This window comes from Puma concolor, chromosome A3, assembly GCF_028749965.1.
Source record: "Puma concolor isolate L17-30 chromosome A3, mPumCon1.1.hap2, whole genome shotgun sequence".
Lineage (NCBI taxonomy): Eukaryota > Metazoa > Chordata > Mammalia > Carnivora > Felidae > Puma > Puma concolor.
Genome location: NC_141669.1, coordinates 114699375 through 114720023, shown reverse-complemented (window position 1 = coordinate 114720023; position 20649 = coordinate 114699375). Strand labels below are relative to the sequence as shown.

The window sequence follows — 20649 nt, the reverse complement described above, 5'->3', positions numbered from 1 at the left end:
GCGGGCGGGACCATAGAGAGCCCGCGGCACCGCCCCCTCCACGGCCCGAGCGCCCGCTCGCGCGGCTCCCACAATGCACCGCACAATGGCCCGACCGCCGCCACTACCGGGGCCTGAGCGGGCCTGGCGGAGCCCGAGCGCGGCCCGGCCCGCGGCGCGGGGCCCCGAGCGCGGTGAGTGCCGGCGAGGGCCCCGGGGGACGGCGGGGAGCGGGGCGGGAGGCCGTCTCGCTGCGCCCGCGCGCCCGACACCCGGAGCGGCGGCGCCTCTCCTCTCGGGCCCCACGGCGCGGTCGCCTACACCCCCGACCGGGGGCCCCCTCCACGCCAGTTCGGGCCCAGATAGGCCCCAGGGTGACGAAATCTCTCCCTGGAACCGACACCTGGGTTGGGGGACCGGAAGAAACCCCACTGGCTCCCTCCCTACCGAGACCTGGAGACGCAGCCCTGAGGGTCCCCTACTCTTGACCCCCAGGCTCCCTGGAGACCCAGATAACACGCTGCTGACCTTACCAGGGACCCGGGTCTGGGGGACGCAGATAAGCTGCACCTGCTCCCTCCCCTCAGACACGCCTACTCGGACCCACAGAACCCCCTTTCCTGCTCCAAATAGTCGCTTTTTACTCTCTGTTTCGTTTTCCAGAACCGCATAGCCCATTTTGAGACTTACCTCAAATACCTGGTTCTGGAGAACCCAGATAAGCCCTACCTATAATTCCTTCCTCAGTGACTACACTTCCAAACCTTATCTATTTGGTTACCCGTTTTGAGACCATTGAAATTCAGAGAATTCACTTCTATCTTCAATCCCTGGAATCCTCCAGCCTTTATAACCCATCTCTTCTTTCTTTCTTTCTTTCTTTCTTTCTTTCTTTCTTTCTTTCTTTCTTTTTCTTTCTTTCTTTCTTTTTCTTTCTTTCTTTCTTTCTTTCTTTCTTTCGGCCAGGGGGAGGTCCCTTAGAGACCCAGTTAAGTTGCTAATGATTCATCACACTTGCCCTTCCTTCCCATCCCTGAGACTTCCTCTAGACTTCTCCCCGAATTTCTGTGCCTTCTCCCTTCTCCGGCAGGCGTCCACTCCCATCTCTCCCAGCTCCCGGGGAGTTTAACCTTTCCCACCACACAGTGGAGTGGTCTAGAAGCTGCCGGAGGAGCCTGGTTATTCCCTGCAAATCCAGTCCCCTGCTATGGCCCCAGCTTGGTGGGAGAAAGGGACCTGTAAGGTGGAAGATGAGGGGACAACTGGGGAGGTGGGGGGGGGGGGAGAAGTTGCTGGTGCTTTCACCTGCACGAGTAGCCCATCTCCTGGCTTGTGTGTTTTTCCATCTTGTTAGCTTGGGACTGTGATAGAGTCTGGCCTTGGATTTCTAACCCTGCCCCCCAAGGTGAGGCCGCTAGATTGCGTGGGGGGGGGGGTGGGAATACTAGGGGGTGTCCAACCAGGTTTCCTCTTAATGAAAATGGGGCTGTAGTGAGCTGCAGCCATTTGCTCAAGGCCTCCGCAGGAGTGGGAGGCAGCGGGATTCAGAGGAAATAGTGAATCAAAGGGACTCCGAAGAGGGCCCATCTACAGTGACAGAAGAACTAGCAGCCCGAGAGTAAATCCAACCCCTGCTAATCCTGTTTGATGTCTCTTGGAATGATGCAAGTCATTGAGACTCTCCAGCCTCCCTGTAATTTAATTCTCCCACCACTCTGGAGTGTGTGTGAGAGAGTGAGTGAGGGGGGCAGCTATGCTCATTTCCCCTTTCTCACTGTTTTCCAGCCAGTCGGTGTGTCTTTTGGATTTGTTTCTGGTGCTGGGGTCAAGACCTGGGTTTTTTTTTTCTTGGTCTATTTATAATTTCCCAGTTGCTATTTTGGGCTCTGCTTAAGGGAAGAGTCTGTCCACCCTAAAGAACGTTCCAGGGTGTGTTCCCGGGTACGTTTCCTCCTGGGCAGGTGTTGAATTGAGTTCTTCAGATCCCCAAGTAGCTCTTGGGCAGGAGGGATAAAAGCTATTTTAGGGTAGTCACTGGAGTGGAGCTGTTAATCCTCTATGGGTCTCTCTAGTTAAGAACACTTAGAGATTAACGCTTTCCTTGCTGCAGGGGGGCTGCTTCTCCACGGTTTGGGGAGGGTTGGGACAATTTAGTGTGGCAGCAGAAGGTGGGAACGTGCAACTCAGTACAAAGGCAAAGATAATAGCTGCCTTTTGTTGGGGACTTACAGCAAGCCAAGCCCTATGTTGAGCCCTTTGCATACCTGACTAAAATAATCCTCACAACAAGCCTGTGAGGTAAGTATTTTTAGCTTTACAGATGAGGAAACAGGCTAATAATGGAGAAAGAACGCAGTTTCTATAGAGATGATGTAACACCATAAAAACTATAGTTTCGTCAGAGGGCAGCAGGCATCATGGCACACAGCAGGACAGACAGACTGGAGAGCAGTTTGTCTCCTTTCGGCTGCCAAAGAGGGCCTTCGGGAGTTTTTAGAAAGCACTTGTGTTGGGGGCGCGGAGCCTTAGTAACAGAAGGGACTCAGAGAGAGAGCTCCGGCCGGGATACGGTGCTGGAGGAAGGGAAGGGAGCGCAAGGGCGACTGGCTCGAGGGGATGTGCTGGCGGCTGATGGCGAGGGAAAAGGGGAAGGCTGCGTTCTGGGGCGATGTGAAGGGAAGGAAACTCACTCAGAGGCCTGAGAAGTAACATTAAAGGGGGAAGAAAAAGAAGTACTGCTCGGGCCCTGTGCGGAAAAGAGGCAGACACGGTGTAGACGGCACTGCATGTGTGCGCACACTTTGTGTCAGACGCTTCGTCCTCTGTGAGACCATTCTAGGTAAGGAGAAGACGTCTTTATCTTAGAAACTGAGGAATCTGAGATTCAGAGAAACAAAGTAACCTGCACCTGCTTTCACAGCCAGTAAGTGGCAGCTCTTCGGATAGCAAGTCCAAGGTTCTCTCCACACTACCTCCCTCTTCAGATCAGGCGCCAGAAGCGATCTTTGGATGAAAATACACCGAGTTATACCAGTAACTGGGAGGGATTGATTGTGTTTGTTTTATGGGAACAGGTTCCGTCAGCTTCTCTACAGTTGTTAAGGTTAGAGTGTGAGACCAGAAGAGCAGCTTTGAAAGAGAAGCAGGGTTCTTTCAGTTTTGCCCAGGAAGTCTGAAGGAGAGAGGCCCAGGAATTTTCCTAGAGGAGAGGACTTTGCAGACAAAGGACAGAGGGAGAGAGACTAGATTCCCAAAAGGGTTCCTAAGGTAACACCGGCAGCAGCCTGTCGGTGACTATGGGTGAGGGCTTCCCCTGTGCCTTTTTGAAAGGATAGGGGGAATAGGATCAGGGTGTTGGCTGTTTTCTTTTTAGGGCCATAGCCCCATTAAACGCAGATCAAGGCAAGCACATGGCTGCCTCCCTCCTTTGGTTCTGTCATTACAACCTCTTGAGCTCTCCTTAGCCACCACCAGCCTCTTTCCTAGAAGCCCATTACTCACTCTTTCAGAAGCAGCATACTAAACTGCTCTGTCTTGTTTGTGCTTGTTCAGGAGAACAGAAGAGGTGTATGTGTGGGAGGTGGGGGACGTACTGTTCTCTTTCTGAGTTTGTGTGGAATTTCCAGGGCTAGGCTCCCCTCTCATGTCGGCCAAAGTGATGCGACCTGCTTCCCTCTGGCTGCCGTTCCCAGCTTTTCAGAGGCTGAGATGCACGGTTTTAGATAGCAGCGGGGAGCAGAACTTGACTTTGAGGGTGGGGTAAATTCCCTCCAAAGTAGATGTTCGAATTCATGCTTGCTCTCTGCCCCATTCCAAGGTAGCGTAGTAATCGCTGGTTTTATAAACAGGTGATTCCACCCTTGAGAAGGAGGGACTTAACCCATGAAAGGCAGACGTCAGAGGCCTTGGAGATTTATAGTGAAGCAGGCAGATATGCCACGATGACTTGAAGGCTCAAGTGGGACTACTTTTTAGCACTGCCTACCCCTCCCCGGCATGTGACTCATGCAAAATGCAGCCACCTTTGTGCAGATCTTTCTAGGCAGATCTCCACTCGTGATGGGGAAATGTTTATCATATTACACTGCAGTGTTTCTTCAACAAGAGGAATGGTTCCTGAACAGGACGTAGCTCACGTTAATGATGAGCAAAGCTCTCTGGGGCATGAACCCGCTGATCCCATCATCTCGTTCACCGCCAGTCTGTTAGATGAATGGTCACTGTAAGCAGCAGGTGCTAATGAGCTGAGCAAGCATTCTGTGGCCCACAGCTGTTTGTGCGGTTGGAGCCCTCCCCAGATTCTCGTGGACAGTCCCCACTGTCCTTTGCTCCCTTCACATGGGAAAGCCTCATGACCAAATTTTGGCATGACTTCTTCAAAAGGAATCCCCCTGTTGTAGCAAGTTGCTTTGCAGTTGGTAATCTTATTAGTGTGAATGTGGGTCTGTTGTCCCCCTTTGGAGAGTCAGTACAGTAATCTCCATCCTCTCTGAATTGATGTCAGGAGAAAAGTTCTGTCATCTTTGCTCCAGTTTTCCCCTTTCCCACACCCCTCCCCTCCCCCTGCCTCAACAAGAGAGAGGATCAGACTTCAAGGTATTGGCTCCCCACTTTGGAAGAGCTGTGACACCAGTTTAAACCAGAACTTTGTGAGCATAACTGAGCCTTGCATCAACTTGCATTCAGTGACTAATTTACTCATCGAACGGTAAGAAAGTTGAGAGTCCTTTTCTAGATGCTAAGTGTATGGAAATGAAAGAACTGTGATCTGAGCCTTCAAAGAATCAACTTGGTGGAGGAGTTCTAATGCTAGTATGCTTCCTGCTCATAATGGAGAAATGTATGTGTGCTACAAAGGTCTGCAGGAGGGGCTGCTCGGCACGTGGCGTGTTGGACGGCTTTGCTAAAGAAGCATGGCCTGGGAGACCCAGAGAGGTGGTGGAGGGTGGGATGGGACCAGGACTGGTTTAGGAGAAATGCTGAGTCTGCTGTTGCCTCCTCAGGCAGAAGCTCTTGTTGATGTGCTACTGAGAAACACATCTGGCTCAGGGGCTGTCCTTCCAGGGTGTAAATTTCCTAAGCAAAAGCTTCTCCTTCCTTCTCTGTTGCCTTTTGGGCATTTTATTGCTCTTTAGCACCTTCATGAGGAGGAGAATTGTGGAAAGTAGTGGGGGAGGAGGAGAAGGAGGAGGAGCTGCCCTCTCTAAATTTAGTGGAAAGGATATCAAAGTGAAGTCGGAAGAGAATATTTGGAGTTTAGGGCTTTTACTTCCTTAGATTATCTCGTTTCTTATTAGCCTAGGTAGAACTAGTAATAATAGTTACCATTAAGCACTTATTAGGTGCCCAGCCTTCTGCTGAATACTGTGTATTCATTATCTCATTTAATCCTCGAAATATCCTTATGATTTAGGAGATTATTAAACTCATTTTGTAAATGAGATAGCTCAGGGAAGTAATTGGCTGAAAGTCACGTGGCTTTGAAGTGGAAGGGCTGGGATCGGAACAGGATCTGTCTGCCTCCAGAGCCCATGTTTTCATGGTATTGGGCTCCCTAACACCAGGTGTTCTGATGTTTCAGGTGAAGAGATTGTTTTCTGAAGGCTGCTGCGTTGGAGGCTGTGACAGAGCAGAGAGCCCGTGTGGAGCTGATGGGGAGGCTTTCTGAATAACATGGCCCTTCGCCATTAGTCTTGCCATGACCACATTTTTCACCAGCGTCCCCCCCTGGATTCAAGATGCAAAGCAGGAGGAGGAAGTGGGCTGGAAACTAGTTCCCAGGCCTCGGGGCCGGGAGGCGGAGAGTCAAGTGAAGTGCCAATGCGAAATCTCGGGGACGCCCTTCTCAAATGGGGAGAAGCTGAGGCCTCACAGCCTCCCCCATCCAGAGCAGAGACCGTATAGCTGCCCTCAGCTGCACTGTGGCAAGGCTTTTGCCTCCAAGTACAAGCTGTATAGGTAGGTGACGCTCCCATACCTCTTCCTGCCCTGAGGTTCCCAGAGGACAAAGCCAGAAAGACTCCACTGAGTGGGAGGCTTTATTGTGACAGAAGAGTAGACGTTTATTGGCCCATAAGTGTACCCTGAACACCAACAATTTGAAATCCCTCACTAAAAGCTACTGGTGGTATTTGTATTCAGACACTAGACTCTGATGGGGAAATATCAGACCGTCATGAACAAACTAGATTAAACGATGTTTTCAATACTACTCTCCCCACCTTTGCCAGGTAATGCCAGGTAATGTTAGCCAGAAATTAGAAATCAGTCTTAACTTGAGAAGGAAAAGGAGACCCTCTGGTCCCATCTGTAAATTTTAAAGTGGAGGCTCAGAGTGGGGTAGTAACTTACCCAAAGTCCCATAGCATGTTTGGTCCTGCAGTGCCTCTTCTGAACCAGCCTGCTACTCACATGATTACTTCCGTCTCTGTGGAATCTCTGGTGTCCTCTCGGTCAGCAGCTTTCCTGAAACTTTAAGCCCAAGAGCCCTACATAAAGTGAAATAGAATGTGAAAGTGCTAGTATAAAGTAGATATGGCAGAGCAGCTTGGAAGGGAGGGGCGCCTGCCCCAAAGTGATTTTGACTTTATCCTTGCCTTTCCATCAGAGGAACAGGAATATGCCCTTTACAAATGAGATAGACTGCCTGATGCACACTGCTTCATCCACTCATCTAGCCAACTATAATTTATTGAGCTCCTGCTGCATACCACACATGGTGTTAAGTGCCCTGGACAGAGTAGTGAGCCAGATGGGGGTGCTCCTTGAGTCTATCTTAATAGTGGGGACAGACCGCAGACAAGTAAATGCATGAACAAGATGACCAAAGAAAGCCTCAGTTCTTGTCTGGAAAACAGTTGATAGGAAGGAACTAAAGCAGGTAATAGGGCAGCGTGACCAGGATTGCCCTCATGACAGTTCTGTGGTCCTCAGGAATGCTTTGATAACTGTGTGCTCCTGTGTCTGAGGTGGACTCCAGTTGGGGCCATCCTCTTAGACTTCCTTAGTGACAGTCTGGGTGTCTGCGAGAAGCTACAGGAAAGGTCCTATAGGGTCTGGGAGGCAGGAGCTCTGACTCCAACCTTAGTCACTGCGTGAGCTTAGGCGAGTCACTAAACCTCTTAGTGCCTTCGTTTCCTCGCTTGTAAAATGAGGAAAATGGACTGTGGGTCCATCAGCACCTCCCTCTCGTACATTACCATGTCTGATATGTCACAGGAGGTTAATAGTAGCTCTCGGTGGTGTGAGCACTCACACGTAGCCTGAGGGTAATGGCTACGTTCGATACCTTCCAGGTAGGAAGGATCACTGGGTGCTATACTAGAGACAGCTGTGGTATACCTGAGTGAACCCAGGTTTCAAGGACTGTGTTCAAATTCAGTTTCTGCCACTTACTGACGTGGGTGGGGCTGTCCTGTGCTTCGGCCTCTTGTGGAGAACAAGGTTAATGACAACTCACACAGGGCCTGGCAGATGGTGGGTCCTCGAAGTCTTACTGATTCTGAAAGTCCCGTAGAGCTCTGGATTGTAACTCCTGCACTCTGAGCTCCTGTCCCTCCAGATGGGAGCAGGTAAACCAAGGAACACTGAGGTACTATACCATGGGAACACTTTTTTAAATGTTGCTGGTTTACACGGCAAACACTTTAAATGGTACAAATGAGCATTCAGTGAAAAATGCATTGTCCTTATGCTGGAAGCTACCATTCTCCCCAGAGGTATCCAATGGGGTCAGTTTCTTGTGTATCCATGCTAAGACATTGAAATATGTATTCCCTTCCCTTTTTATTTTCACAAGGGATTAGATTACACACACCAAACTGAACTTCCCGTTTTGATTTAACCCGTCATTATGTTTTGGGATTGTTCCACATAGAGAAGTTTAGATTTTTTCTTTTCAATTTTCTTTTACGGTGTCATTTAAAATTTTTTAAATATAATTTTTTGAAAAGGAAATACATTCACATAAAATTCACAAGGTGTCAAAAGGTATAAATGGAAATTCTCCATCAAACCCATAAGCTTCCCTATCTCTTTTCCCCATAAGGAACCAGTGTTAGTTTCTTATATATCCCTCCAGAAATTTTTTTTTTTTAATTTTTTTTTTTTTCAACGTTTATTTATTTTTGGGACAGAGAGAGACAGAGCATGAACGGGGGAGGGTCAGAGAGAGAGGGAGACACAGAATCGGAAACAGGCTCCAGGCTCTGAGCCATCAGCCCAGAGCCCGACGCGGGGCTCGAACTCACGGACCGCGAGATCGTGACCTGGCTGAAGTCGGACGCTTAACCGACTGCGCCACCCAGGCGCCCCCCTCCAGAAATATTTTTAAGCACATACAAGCAAACATACATCTGTTTTCCCTCTTTTCTTATGCGTAGTACCATTCTGCATGCACTGTCCTGTCCCACTGCTTTTTACCACTTCATTGTATCCTAGGAGTTTGTTCCCCGTGGGTACATATAAAGCTGCCTTTTTTTTTTTTATTTGAGTCATTTTTTGAACTTATAATTTATTTCACCGATTCCTTATTGATGGACGTTTAGATTGTTGCTGATTTTTTACTACTACAAACAGTGCTGCAAAGACTAGGAGTACATATGTGATTTTGCAGGTGGGTGAGGATATCTATGGAATATAGTTGGCATAGTATTCCATTGCGTGTCTCTACCATAATTTTTGTATTTACTTCCCTGTTAATGGACACCTCAGTTGTCTGGCCAGCCCTTGTGATCTCCTTTGTTTCTCCTCTATCCTCCATCCCTACCCCCAGGCACATGGCCACCCACTCAGCCCAGAAACCCCACCAGTGTATGTACTGTGATAAGATGTTTCACCGCAAGGACCATCTGCGGAACCACCTGCAGACCCATGACCCCAACAAAGAGGCCCTTCACTGTTCTGAGTGCGGTAAGAATTACAATACGAAGCTAGGCTACCGGCGCCACCTGGCTATGCATGCCGCCAGCAGCGGTGACCTCAGCTGCAAGGTGTGCCTGCAGACCTTTGAGAGTACCCAGGCCCTGCTAGAGCACCTGAAGGCCCACTCACGCCGAGTAGCAGGTGGTGCCAAAGAGAAGAAGCACCCCTGTGACCACTGTGACCGGCGGTTCTATACTCGTAAGGATGTGCGGCGGCACCTGGTGGTGCACACAGGCCGGAAGGACTTCCTGTGCCAGTACTGTGCCCAGCGGTTTGGCCGCAAGGACCACCTGACACGTCATGTCAAGAAGAGCCACTCGCAGGAGTTGCTCAAAATCAAGACAGAGCCAGTGGACATGTTAGGCCTCCTCAGCTGCAGCTCCACAGTCAGTGTGAAGGAAGAGCTGAGCCCTGTGCTATGCATGGCCTCTCGGGACGTGATGGGGGCCAAGGCCTTCCCTGGCATGTTGCCCATGGGCATGTATGGCGCCCACATCCCTACCATGCCCAGCACGGGCATGCCACACTCCCTGGTGCACAACACGCTGCCCATGGGTATGAGCTACCCCCTGGAATCCTCACCTATCTCTTCCCCAGCTCAGCTTCCTCCAAAATACCAGCTTGGATCTACCTCATACTTGCCCGACAAATTGCCCAAAGTGGAGGTGGATAGTTTTCTGGCGGAGCTTCCTGGAAGCCTGTCTCTCTCGTCCGCTGAACCCCAGCCCGCCTCACCTCAGCCGGCGGCAGCTGCGGCCCTCCTAGATGAAGCACTGCTCACCAAGAGCCCCGCCAACCTCTCTGAGGCCCTCTGCGCTGCTAATGTGGACTTCTCCCACTTACTGGGCTTTCTTCCACTCAACCTACCCCCGTGTAACCCACCCGGGGCCACCGGAGGCCTGGTCATGGGCTACTCCCAGGCCGAGGCACAGCCCTTACTCACCACTTTGCAGGCTCAGCCTCAAGATTCCCCGGGAGCTGGTGGACCACTGAACTTTGGACCTCTGCACTCCTTGCCTCCTGTCTTCACCTCTGGCCTGAGCACCACCACCCTGCCTCGTTTCCACCAGGCATTCCAGTAGCCCCCAGGGAGGCCCTCGGCCCAGTCTTAGGCTCTGTCAGGGAGCCTCTGTACCCACCCCATCTGCATCTCCCATGAAGGCAGCTGAGCTTTCAGAGCTGGGTTCAAAAAGAAAAAAATTCCAGTATCTGTATGGAGCACTTGGTTTGGGGGCTCAAGCTCCAGGATCAGTTCTGGGAGGAGCCTTGAGCCCCAACCCCATGAAAAGATCTCATACCATAGAACTTCAGGTATTTTTACTTTTACTTTTTTTGATCTGAATCGGGAGCCACACTTCGCCCTCTCCCTCTCCAAAGTGTCAGAACCTCCTCCTCTTTGGAGAAGGGGGAGGCCTCTTGGAGACACAAAGGGTTTCACTTTGGATGACCTCGAGAGAAATAGCCCAAGAAGCCCGCCTTCTGGTCCCAACCTGCAGACCCCACGGCAGTTGGTCAGGCCCTGCTGCAAAGGGTCACTTGGCTCCGTCGCCTGCTTCCCACCAATAGGCAGGAGAGAGGGCCTCTGTCCTGCCCACCAGCCCCGTCCCTCCTGTAGCAGCACCTCCATTTCCAGTCAGTGTTGTCCAGCAACGGTACCGTTTACACAGTCGCCTCAGACACACCATTTCACCTCCCTTGCCAAGCTGTTAGCCTTAGAATGATTGCAGTGAACATTGTTTACACGCCGTGAATTCATTCCCACCAGTCCAGTCCAGTTGGCACCAGCCGGAACCATTTGGTACCCGGTGTTAACTGGAGCCCTGTTTACAAGGCGGAGTCGGGTCTCACTGACTTCTCTTCACTTGAGGTCACATTTTTCCCCTGTGGGGAAATAAACTGACTTTGGACTGCTTCAGTCTCTGCCATCTTCCATGACTGTCTGTTCCTGCCTTCCTCGGCAGTGTCTGCGAGACAGGCAAGAAGATTGGAGCAGGTTTCTCACAGGTCTGCAATTCTGTTTTTCTCCAAGTACATCATGAGCCCTCCTCCTCCTCTTGAACAGGAGAGGGCAAGAAATGAAAGGCATGCCCGCTTCTATCGCCCCCATTCCCCAGCCCCCACCCCAAACATGAGCTGTTATCCTTAGTCTTGGAAGGAGGGACTCGGGTTCTAACCTGGTTGGCTATCAAAGGAGAGGGTGTGAACCCCTGATGTGTGTCTCCTGCTTGTCCCTTTTCCAGGAAGTTGTGGAATTGTTGCAAGAACAGTCTTCAGGAAGTTAGGGCTGGGCAGATAGTTGAGTCCTAACCTGTGGGTACGTCATTGGCTCCCATACCAACCTTTGTTCTTATCCACAGTCTCCCCACTCCTCTACTTTGCAGTTACAGTGGACTCAGGGCCACTGTGCATAGGCCTCTCTGCTCCCCATCAAAGTAATCCCACCTTCCTCTTGTGGCCCCCCCCTCAATTTGCCCCCAGTACTTAGCAGGGTTTCTCGCAACAGATGACTCTTCTGGCTTGTGGGGCTCCCTGCCACAGAAAGCACAGCCCTTGCCCAGCCGAACCCCATCCCTGCTTCATTTCTCAGTTCCGCACGGGCTTTACTCTCACCACTCACAGAAGGGAGGCAGCTCAGGGACCACCAATGTGGGACCCTCATGAGACACCTCCAGTCTGATTCAGAAACACACTTCTACCTCTTTACTGTTAACTTCTACACATGCAGCCAGTAGTTTCTGGGCACTTTTCTCAGCGGTGCCTCATGCTGGCTTTTCCACTAGGGTTTCAGGACAAACTACCAAGGAACTGCCTCAGCCTCCGCCCAGTCCTCACACCCCCTCTTTCCTTCTAGACATCACTTTGCTTTATCATCAGGAACTGAGCAGGTCCAAGACCCAGGCTTTTGCTTCAGCCCAGGCCAGTACTCTTTGAGGTGCAAGCCTTAAAATGTAGCTCCCTGGCCCTCGATTGGAAGCAATGTGGAGTGAATAAGCATGTTTTGATTTAGGCAGGGTAGCTTGGGATACTTTTGAAAAAACAAACCAGATATAAAAATGTCTGGCAAGGTTAGGATCAGACTAGGTGATTTGCTTCTAAAAATTCGTTTCAGTGAGTCCCAGGGACTAATTAAGGTTTATTTTTAAAAGCGTCCACCTTGGTACGCAGCCACCTCCTGCATGCTGTGCATGTTATTGGGACTCGTATTATAGGAAATGGTACGTGAGGATCCAAGCAGGACTCAGTGCTGCCATTCTCCTTATTGTCTCTGGTCTTCATCACTAGACCCAGCAACCCTTCATCCGCTCCCTGCCACCTTCCGTGCACACCTCATTTATAGAGGCAAGTGGGCCTCTGGCCATGGAGTATAAAATCTCAGGCTTAAAGAGTCCACTCTTCCCTGCCTGTCCTTTCCTGTCCCTTCCTTGAATTCTCTCCCCCATTAGTGATGCTGGGAAACTCCTAGAACAGGCAGAGCAACTATTTAAAGCCTTGTAAGTGGGGCCTTGCCCCTTCTCCCCTCTCCTTCCATCCTGTTTCTCCTTTACTCTTCCGTCAGTACTCTCACCCCACACAAGGAATTTCCCTATCACTGTGAACTTTGCTGGTACAGAGGAACATCTGCCTTCACCTTTTTTTGGACCATAGCCACCCAGCTGTTTCTTAAACTTCCCTTCCCAAAATTTAAAAAAAAAAAAAAAAAAAGCCTTCTTGGCCTGGTTGTTCAAAGGATAAGAATAGCTTTATCCTACGTTCAGTACCAAACCCACTTCAGTACCTTTACTGAGGCCATGAGAGCCTGAGGGGTGTCTGCCCACAACAGGAGCCATGGCATGTGGCAGAGACCAAACAGGGACCAGGAAAAAGGGGTAATGACCCCTTTCCCCACCACCTCCAACCTCTGTCAGCGATGAGTTGCCTTGAACAGGGGGCAGGCACCTCGCATCCTGCACACAGCTGGTGAAGGTTGAGTGTGGTCCTGGGGGCCAGGGGATGACCTACCCAGCTGTGTCAGCTCAGGATCTGTGCACATCTTTTAAAGAGGGAAGAGGTGGGAAAAGGAGCACCAATGAGTTTCCCCCCAACCTTATACAAATGGCATTTAATGGAAATCCGGGAAGCAGGTGTGATTACTTTTTTGCTCGTAGATATTGTCCTAAGTTGAAATTTTTCCACTGCCCTAAACTTCTCCTAGTAGTCTGAATCCTTGCCCCCCACCCCCTTTCTTTTTGGTAGCTGTTTTCCCCATTCCCTCTACCTTCCCTCTTATCTAGGAGCTGTCTTTAAGCACGATTTTTTTTAACAGTTTATATTGTACAGGATCAATATTTTGCTTTTTAACAAGGATATTTATGTAATAAGAAACTTTGCCTTAGGCAGGTGTTGGCCAGAAAAGTCCAGATTCCTCTGGGACCTCACCCTGGCCTCTCCTGGAGCTCTGAACCTGCTGTGGAAGGAATTGGCTATGACCTTCACCACTGGAGAGGGGGGTCTGTGGCAAGGGAAGGGGTGTCCCGGTTCTAACAGGAGAAGGATTCACCGTGATAATTTAGTGCTTCTGTGGTGGGGTCTGGAAGAAGTATCCCAGCCCAGTTTCTTCAGATGCAAGCTCACTTCCATAGCTGCCCCTCTCCACCTCTAAATATTTGGCACTAGAACTCCTGAGACACCACTTCTCATTTGCCTCCCTCCCTCCTGGTGATCAAGGCTTTGGGGCCACTCTTTCGTAATGCCAGATTATTTAAAGAGAAAAATACAAGACAAAAACCTTCTAGCACTTTGTAAACACAGTGAATAACCTCTTGGAGTATTTTTGGCTTTATATAAAACAAGGTTTTTAATTGTAAAATATAAGTGCCATTAGAAAATGCACAGGGCGTATCTTTGTTAAAGTAGATTTTTCAATGTTTTACAGAATTACATTTTCAAAAAAAGTTTTTATAATGAAGTTGTTTATTAAAAACTTCTGAATGATGCGTTTGGAAGTTGTGAACCTGTCTGATTGGGAAAGGGTTGGAGAGTGCCTGGGGAAGAACTGGAAACAACAGACATCTTTAGCATCCCAGGGGATGGTGAGTGTAGGGCAGACAGTAGCAAGCCTTCACATTAGCACCTACAGACTTTATACTTTGAAATGAAAGATCTTGAGCTAAGTGGCATCATGCTATCACTTAAACTTGGATGCAAGAAGAAACTCTCATTGGCCTCACGAAAATTTCATGTAACTAAAAATGACAGATGTAGCACAGTCTTTAGGATGGATCCAGCAACTCAAACATGGTTGGTCATTCCTATTTCTCTCCACCCTCTTGTGTAGTCGGGACTTCATCCTCAGGCCCTACAAAGTGGCTCATCCCTTGGTGTAGGAGTAAATTGCTGCCATGACTCCATATCCGTCATTCTCAGTGCTGACCAGGAAGAGAAAGGAGAGAGGAGTCCTTGTATTCACAGAAGTGCCCCCCACCTCCCAGGCATCTCCTGTCTCACTGGCCTTGAAAGGGCTCTGTGCTCTCCCCCAAGCCAGCCAGCAATTGCAAGGCTGAGATAGGAGTGGTTTCTCAAAGGAAACTGGGGCTTCTGTTAGGATGAAGAATGGATACTGGTTGTCCGAGAAAAGATGTCATCCATTGCCCGAGGTGCACAGCTGGCAAGTGACAGAGCTAGGACCTGACCTTGTCACACTTGTACCTACTCACTGGGTTCAGACAAACTGTTGAAAGGCTGACGTGGCTTCTGACCTTGCTGTTTTGCCAGTCTAACGAAGGTAGTCCTCATCATCATAGGCCCTGCAACTCGTACTGAGATGCTCCTATCCAGGGCTCAGATTGAGTAACTATTCTGTGGTCTGGAGCCACTGTCCACAGCCACACAGTCCTGAGTCCAGCCCAAGAGTCCATGGGACGTTAACAACTGTTAATGTGTGTTACGGGTGTTTTGTGCACAAAGGCAGTGGGCTAGCCCTTCATTTCTTTGGCCTTCCATTTACTTGACAAAGATTGAATGTCCACCCCAATGGGTCAGATCCCTGGCTAGAGCCCCAAGGGAATACACCTTGCTCTCTAGGGAGTGTATACCCCAGGATGGGTCTGGGGGCTCAGCGCCACCCTATTCATCGGGCGGGAGGAGACTGAAAGCTTTCTGGAGGAGGTAGCAGGGACTTCCGGGCATAGGGGGAATTAGGTGTGTTGACCTCCATAAGCCACAAGTTTGGGAGCCAAGACCACAGGAGTGCAGATGCATTTGCAGGATCAGGGCTGCAAGGCTGGTCCATCCAGGCTCTTATCCTATCCAAGCACATTCCCTGCATTTCAGACAGGTTCACTTTTGTGAAATGTCTGGTATAGAGCAAGAGGCAGCCTCTGGGCATTGGGCAAGGTGGAACAATGTCCATCTTTCAGTCTACAAGCCCAGGAAGATAGTTTGTACATACAGATGCCAATATGCTCCCCGTTGCCAGCGTTTGAGACCTTCCCTTGCCCCAGATCCTCGTACTCCCAAGTTTGTTTCTTCCTTTCTCTATAGAAGTACTTCCGGCACCTCCACGTGCCAGGTAATTACCATCATCTGCGGCTTCCAGTTTGAGTCTGCATAGTCTTTTCTGCATATGCTTGAATAATTTACCCTGTGCAAAGCTGCAAGTCTACAGCTGCCCCAAACCACAGTCGAGTGTGGGTGCCCGGTGGCCGCCAGTGTCCACCGCCGGGAAGAGTAATCGCCCGGCGTGGTCACTGTGATGGAAAGTTCTGTGTGTCCGGGACCGGAGTTGTGCCTGATCCTTGGTGCCCACTCGGAACTATTCCTTGCTTGGTACACCCCTGCAATTCACCCCATCTTTATCGCCATTGTCCTACTAATGTTGGGGCCAGTTCCGTCCGGCGCTTGCGGTTGCATCCCCTTCAGGCAGCCCCGTGCCACTCAGCCAGGCCGGCAAGACCCTCGTCCCTCGCAGCTAGGGGGACCTCTGCGAATCACACCCCGAAGGAGGGCGCGAGGAGCGGAGCGCGCCCCGAGGAGGAGACCGCTCCTTCCCACCTCCCGCCATGGTCCCGTAGCCGCCGTACCGCCCCTCCGGCGGGACCCGCGGTGTCGTCCACGCACCCCGAGCCCCTCCAGGCGAGAGGCTACCTCAGGTGATGGCGGACGAGACGGGGGGGGGCCTAGAACCGCCACGCGCCCGTCGCCCGACCTCGCCGCTGGGTCAGCGAAGCCGCTGCACGCGGGCGCCCCGCCCCCGCCCCCGGGACCGCCCCGCCTGTCACCGGGCCTAGTCGGACCGAGGCCCCTGGGACCCGCCGCTCCGAGGTTGGGGGGCGGGGTCGCGGTCGAGAGGCGGCGGGAAGGCCGAGGAAGTGACGCCTGGGCAGGGCGCCATCTTCCTGGAAGGGGCGGAGGAGCGGAGGGGCTGGTGGGGGAGGAGGACCCGGAGGTGGGAGTGGCGGTGCAGCGGGGCCCATAAACCTGGAACGCCCAGCCGCGGACCTGCCGGAGGCCATCCAGTGGGAGCTGGAGGCTGTGAGTGCCCAGGCGGACTGGCCCTACCTGCGGCTGGAGCGCAGGTTTGGACGCATGCGCCGTCTGCACTTGGTACGTAGGCGCTTCATCATCCAGAATATTTCTGGCTTCTGGGTCACTGCCTTTCTGAACCACCCGCATCTGTCAGACATGATCAGTCCTCGTGATGAAGACGTGCCCTGGTACTTGGTGAATTTGGAGGTGAGGGAGCTCAGGCATGCCAGGACGCGCTGCAGTTTCAAGTTTTGGAACCATCCCTTCTTCTGGAACAAGGTGTTCGTGAAGGAGTATGAGTGCAGATCCTCAGGACCGGTGGTGTCAGTTGCAAGTCTCATCCGATGGCACCAGGGCCAAGGAACCCCCTGTTCTGGTACACAGGAACTGGGACACTATTCGCAGCTTCTTCAGCGGGTTCTCACAGAACAACCTCCCAGAGGCTGACAAGGTTGCCCAGATTATTAGAGGACTTGTGGCCCCAACTCCTGCAGTACTACCTACTGGGGGAAAGACACCCCCCCACCCCCCCACCTCACCCCCCGCGGAGCCAGCAGAGGTCTAGCAAGGTGGCGCACAGAGGCCCCTCCTATGTCCTGCAGGTACCAGTCTGGCTAAGCCCTGCGCTAGGACCTGGCACCTACATAAGACTGCCTTCTGCTTCTTGTGGACCTGTGCTCAAGCCGATGACATAGCTCTGCTGTCTGCTTTCTCTTTCATGCACCCTGGCCCCTCCGAACATTCAGTGGACTCTGCTCCAAGATTGTGGCCTCCATGGCCAAGCTCTTTTGTTTCCATGCGGCCTTTGGGCATCACATAGCTGTCACATGCCACAGTTCTACCCAGGCACCCAGTGCTATGGATGTGTACTCCCATTATCTTTGTGGCCCCAGCCTGCTTCTGATGATGGCCTTCCCACTCCACACCTTTTTTCTTTTTTTTAAAAGCAACCTCTATGTCCAATGTGGGGCTTGAACTCAGTGATTCTGAGATCGAGAGTCTCATGCTCTACTGACTGAGCCAGCCAGGCGCCCCCTTCCCACCCACTTTTGACAAGGGCACCCACAAGTCAGCGCTAGGAGGACCAGGGCCTCTTGGAGGCCCACTACTTCAAGGCCACAACACATTGGGCTTCGTATTTATGCATCCAGAATATTGGCTGTGGCAAGCTGAGTCTCATCATCCAAGAAGGGGATGCATTTGGTGCTGCCTGTCAGCCAGTCTTGGACATTCCATAGCCTCAGCGCCTCAGCGCCTCAGGACTGCAGGACCACATGATGGGGTCAAGGCTGTGAAGCAGTGGGCAAGGCATTCTTTGTGATCACACTGCTTTTCTTACCCCTGCATTGGTACTACCCCACGGCCTGCTATCCGCTTATCAAGATCTGTGATATCCTGCCAGTGTTTGGCCATCATCCCTTCTGAGTTCCACCCAGGCTCCCACCGGTGCTGCCTGCTCCCAGGTCTGTAAGGACCTCAACAACCGCCTGCCAATGCGCAAGAAAACCCCCAGCCCCCTAGGAACTCTGCCACACTGGCATATCCGGGCATGTGCTCAAGGCAGGGGCAATGATGGGGGTTCTTTCCCAGAAGCCTACCTTCCCCAGTCACTGGGCCCACACAGAATCCCCTGGGCCCCTGCCCCCATCTCCAGTCTCTGCCCATCTTTAGGCTGCCAGGTTGCAGTACAGCAGGGCTGTTTCTAGTCATGGGACCTGTCCATACCTGCTCGGATCTCACATATTTCTTCTCATTTTCTTTAAAATGACAGCTCAAAAACAAACAACTGAAGGAGCAAGCTTCTTAAGAACAGCTAAGGAGACTGTCTTTCTTATTGAATTTGCCCCTCTTTGGCTCCAGAGAGGGAGGGCTGTGCTGTAGACCCCTGGGCTGGATCTTTGCAGCCTCTTTACCCCCTTCAGCAAGGGTCCCCAGGGGCGGGGCTGTTTCATCATTTTGTTTGGTGCTGGGTTCTTTTAGACCAACTCTAGCCCCGGTCTCCTTTCTTCTCCTTCCACTGGGTCTAACCGCCCATGGTGGGATTGTATAGGTAGAAGAGCTTAGCTGCCTCCTGGAGTCCCCCTTCCCTTGGAAGGCCTTATCCTCTGCTCTCCAGGACCTGGGTATGGGGAGGGAAGGGCTTGACACAAAACACAGTGGTGGATGCTTTAGGCAGGGGAATGCAATCGAAGCCAGAGCCCGCTGGAAAGGCAGGGTGGCTGAGAGCCCACAGGGTGTAGGGAGGAGAGCCCCCTGATTCTTCTGAACTTGTCTGATTCACCAAGATGTTTTTTGAATTAGAAGAATTACTAACTGAACACTGCAACTTTAGAGGTTCTCTTGGCCCAGGTATGACCTGTGCATGTATAAAGTTAATGCTGTGTGTTTTTCATTTCACTGCTTTTAAGTAAGACCCTAGGCATCTCCTTCCCCTTTTCCATTCAGTGGAGAAATTGAGCTGTCCAGGCCTGCTTGTTGCTTTTAGCTGAGAGCATTTACAAGAATGTGCATGTAATGTTTCTACACCACACCATTTGGAAACTCAGATGGCTATTCGTGGTTGTTATCAAGTTGTTGTGGCCTGTTAACATAGCCCTGTACTTAGAAGTAGTATGAATAAGGGTTTTGTAGGACTTACGACTAGAAGCTGTTACCATGTTCTGAGGGTAACCTCCAGAAAGATACCGGTAAGGTCTTGATGATGAGGTCCCTGGTGACCATGTTGTAACTGACATCGCTGTAACTGACGTGTCTGCCTCTAAACAGAGAAATGTTCATGGGGTGGCTTTATCCAATCAGAAGAGGAGTCCTGGCACTTCTGTCTTCTATCTGCGTGATTGAAAAATAAAGACCTCTCAGTCTGGGGAAAAAATGATTTGGATCATGATATTCCCCGATCCAGAACCCTCCATTGGCAGGAAAAAAAAAAAAAGTCCTGATTCCTTGCCATGGCTGACAAAGCCCAGCATTGTCTGGCCCCTGCTGACATCTCCCGTTGATCTCCTCTTCACTCACCCTGCACCCGCCTCTCTGCTGTTCCTTAAACACACTGAACACGTCCTGGCCTCAGGGTTTTTGAACTTGCCTTTCTCTCTCTGGAATTCTCTACCTGCAGATATTCTCATCTCTAGCTCCCTCAGTTCTTTCAGGCCTCATTCAAATGCCACTTCTCCAGAGGCCTTCCCCACCCTGCCTGTCTAAAGTCATCTACCCCCTTCTATATCTTCTCTCCTCCTCTTCGTGGCCTTCTCCCTATCGTCGTCACTCCCTGGAATGGTCTTGTTTTCCTCTCTTCTTCCTTCCACCTCTGATGGGTCAGGAGAACAGGGGCCTTTCCATCTGCTGCTCTGCCCCCATCACACCTCAGAAATCACTTGTGTGAGTGAATGACTGTATCCAGATGTGTCAGGGTATTACCCTGGGCCCTGACAGAGCAAAGAATGAGGCATAGTTCCTGCCCAAAGGATTTCAGCTGGGCAGAGAAGGGCGAGGGCAGTGCAGGGTAACCATGTAATTTGTTGTTGAGTTGGAACACATCTGGGGGCGAAAGAGGCACGACTAACAATTACGCTATTAGTCTGTAGCCTAACCGGTACAGAATGATCACCCCAAAGAGACTAAACCCAACCAAGTCGAGCTTGGCATGCAGCTCACCCCAAGTGTGTGTGATAGATCGGAGGGTGGAGACTTCCCTGAAGTTGGGACACAGGAGCTGGGGTATGAGGAAAAGGCAATAGTTCAGGTAAAGTGGGGCTGGAGAGGGAATTCCTGAGAGAGCAAATGGCATGACCTGACCAAAGGCACTGGGGTATAAGATGCGTGATGTGTTCAGGGCATAGTGTGTGCCCTGGATGTGGCTGCTTGGAAGAGACAAGGCTGGGGTGGGGAGGGGGGGGTAAGTTAAGGCCATTTTCTGGAAATAGGAACTTTGAATTCATTAGCATTAATTAGCCCATGGATAGTGAGGAGGAATATTAGTTGTGGTTCGGAGGTAAGAGAGTTCACAGGGCAGCTGGACACAAGGAGAGGGGAGTGTCTGCAACTCCAGCTCTCTAGTGTCTTCGGTTTAACTTCAGGCTGCAGCTCTTCCAGGAAGCCCTCCATGATCGTCTTTGACCACAATAATCTGCCACCTTCCAAGTACAGCCTAGAACCCAAATTTTGGATACCAGTGCCTGGCTGGGTTACATTCTCTGGGTTTCTTTTTTTGTGCCAAACACCTGTCTGTGATGCTCCCAGGGGAAT

At 51.2% G+C, this 20649-nt stretch overlaps 1 protein-coding gene and 1 pseudogene across 2 annotated transcripts; both read left to right on the top strand.

Moving 5' to 3' along the window:
- The first annotated feature begins 43 nt into the window (after nucleotides 1-43).
- Nucleotides 44-13874, top strand: PLAGL2 (PLAG1 like zinc finger 2). Of its 2 annotated transcripts, none has more exons than XM_025932461.2 (3): nucleotides 44-173; nucleotides 5561-5937; nucleotides 8753-13874. In XM_025932461.2, exons 2-3 carry the CDS (start codon nucleotides 5678-5680, stop codon nucleotides 9981-9983), a joined length of 1491 nt encoding a protein of 496 aa, XP_025788246.1. In that variant the 5' UTR covers nucleotides 44-173; nucleotides 5561-5677; the 3' UTR covers nucleotides 9984-13874. The 2 variants fall into 2 exon arrangements, with proteins under 2 accessions (XP_025788246.1, XP_086558079.1); XM_086701953.1 differs by lacking the exon at nucleotides 44-173 and adding an exon at nucleotides 1424-2818.
- LOC112869542 (putative testis-specific Y-encoded-like protein 3) lies at nucleotides 13872-19276 on the top strand (annotated as a pseudogene).
- The last annotated feature ends 1373 nt before the right edge of the window (nucleotides 19277-20649 follow it).

Coding starts and splice junctions, on each gene's coding strand:
- PLAGL2 (XM_025932461.2), top strand. CDS start 5,678: ATGACCACATTTTTCACCAGCGTCCCCCCCTGGATTCAAGATGCAAAG. Junction 5,938..8,752: donor TCCAAGTACAAGCTGTATAG/GTAGGTGACGCT, acceptor CCCTACCCCCAG/GCACATGGCCACCCACTCAG.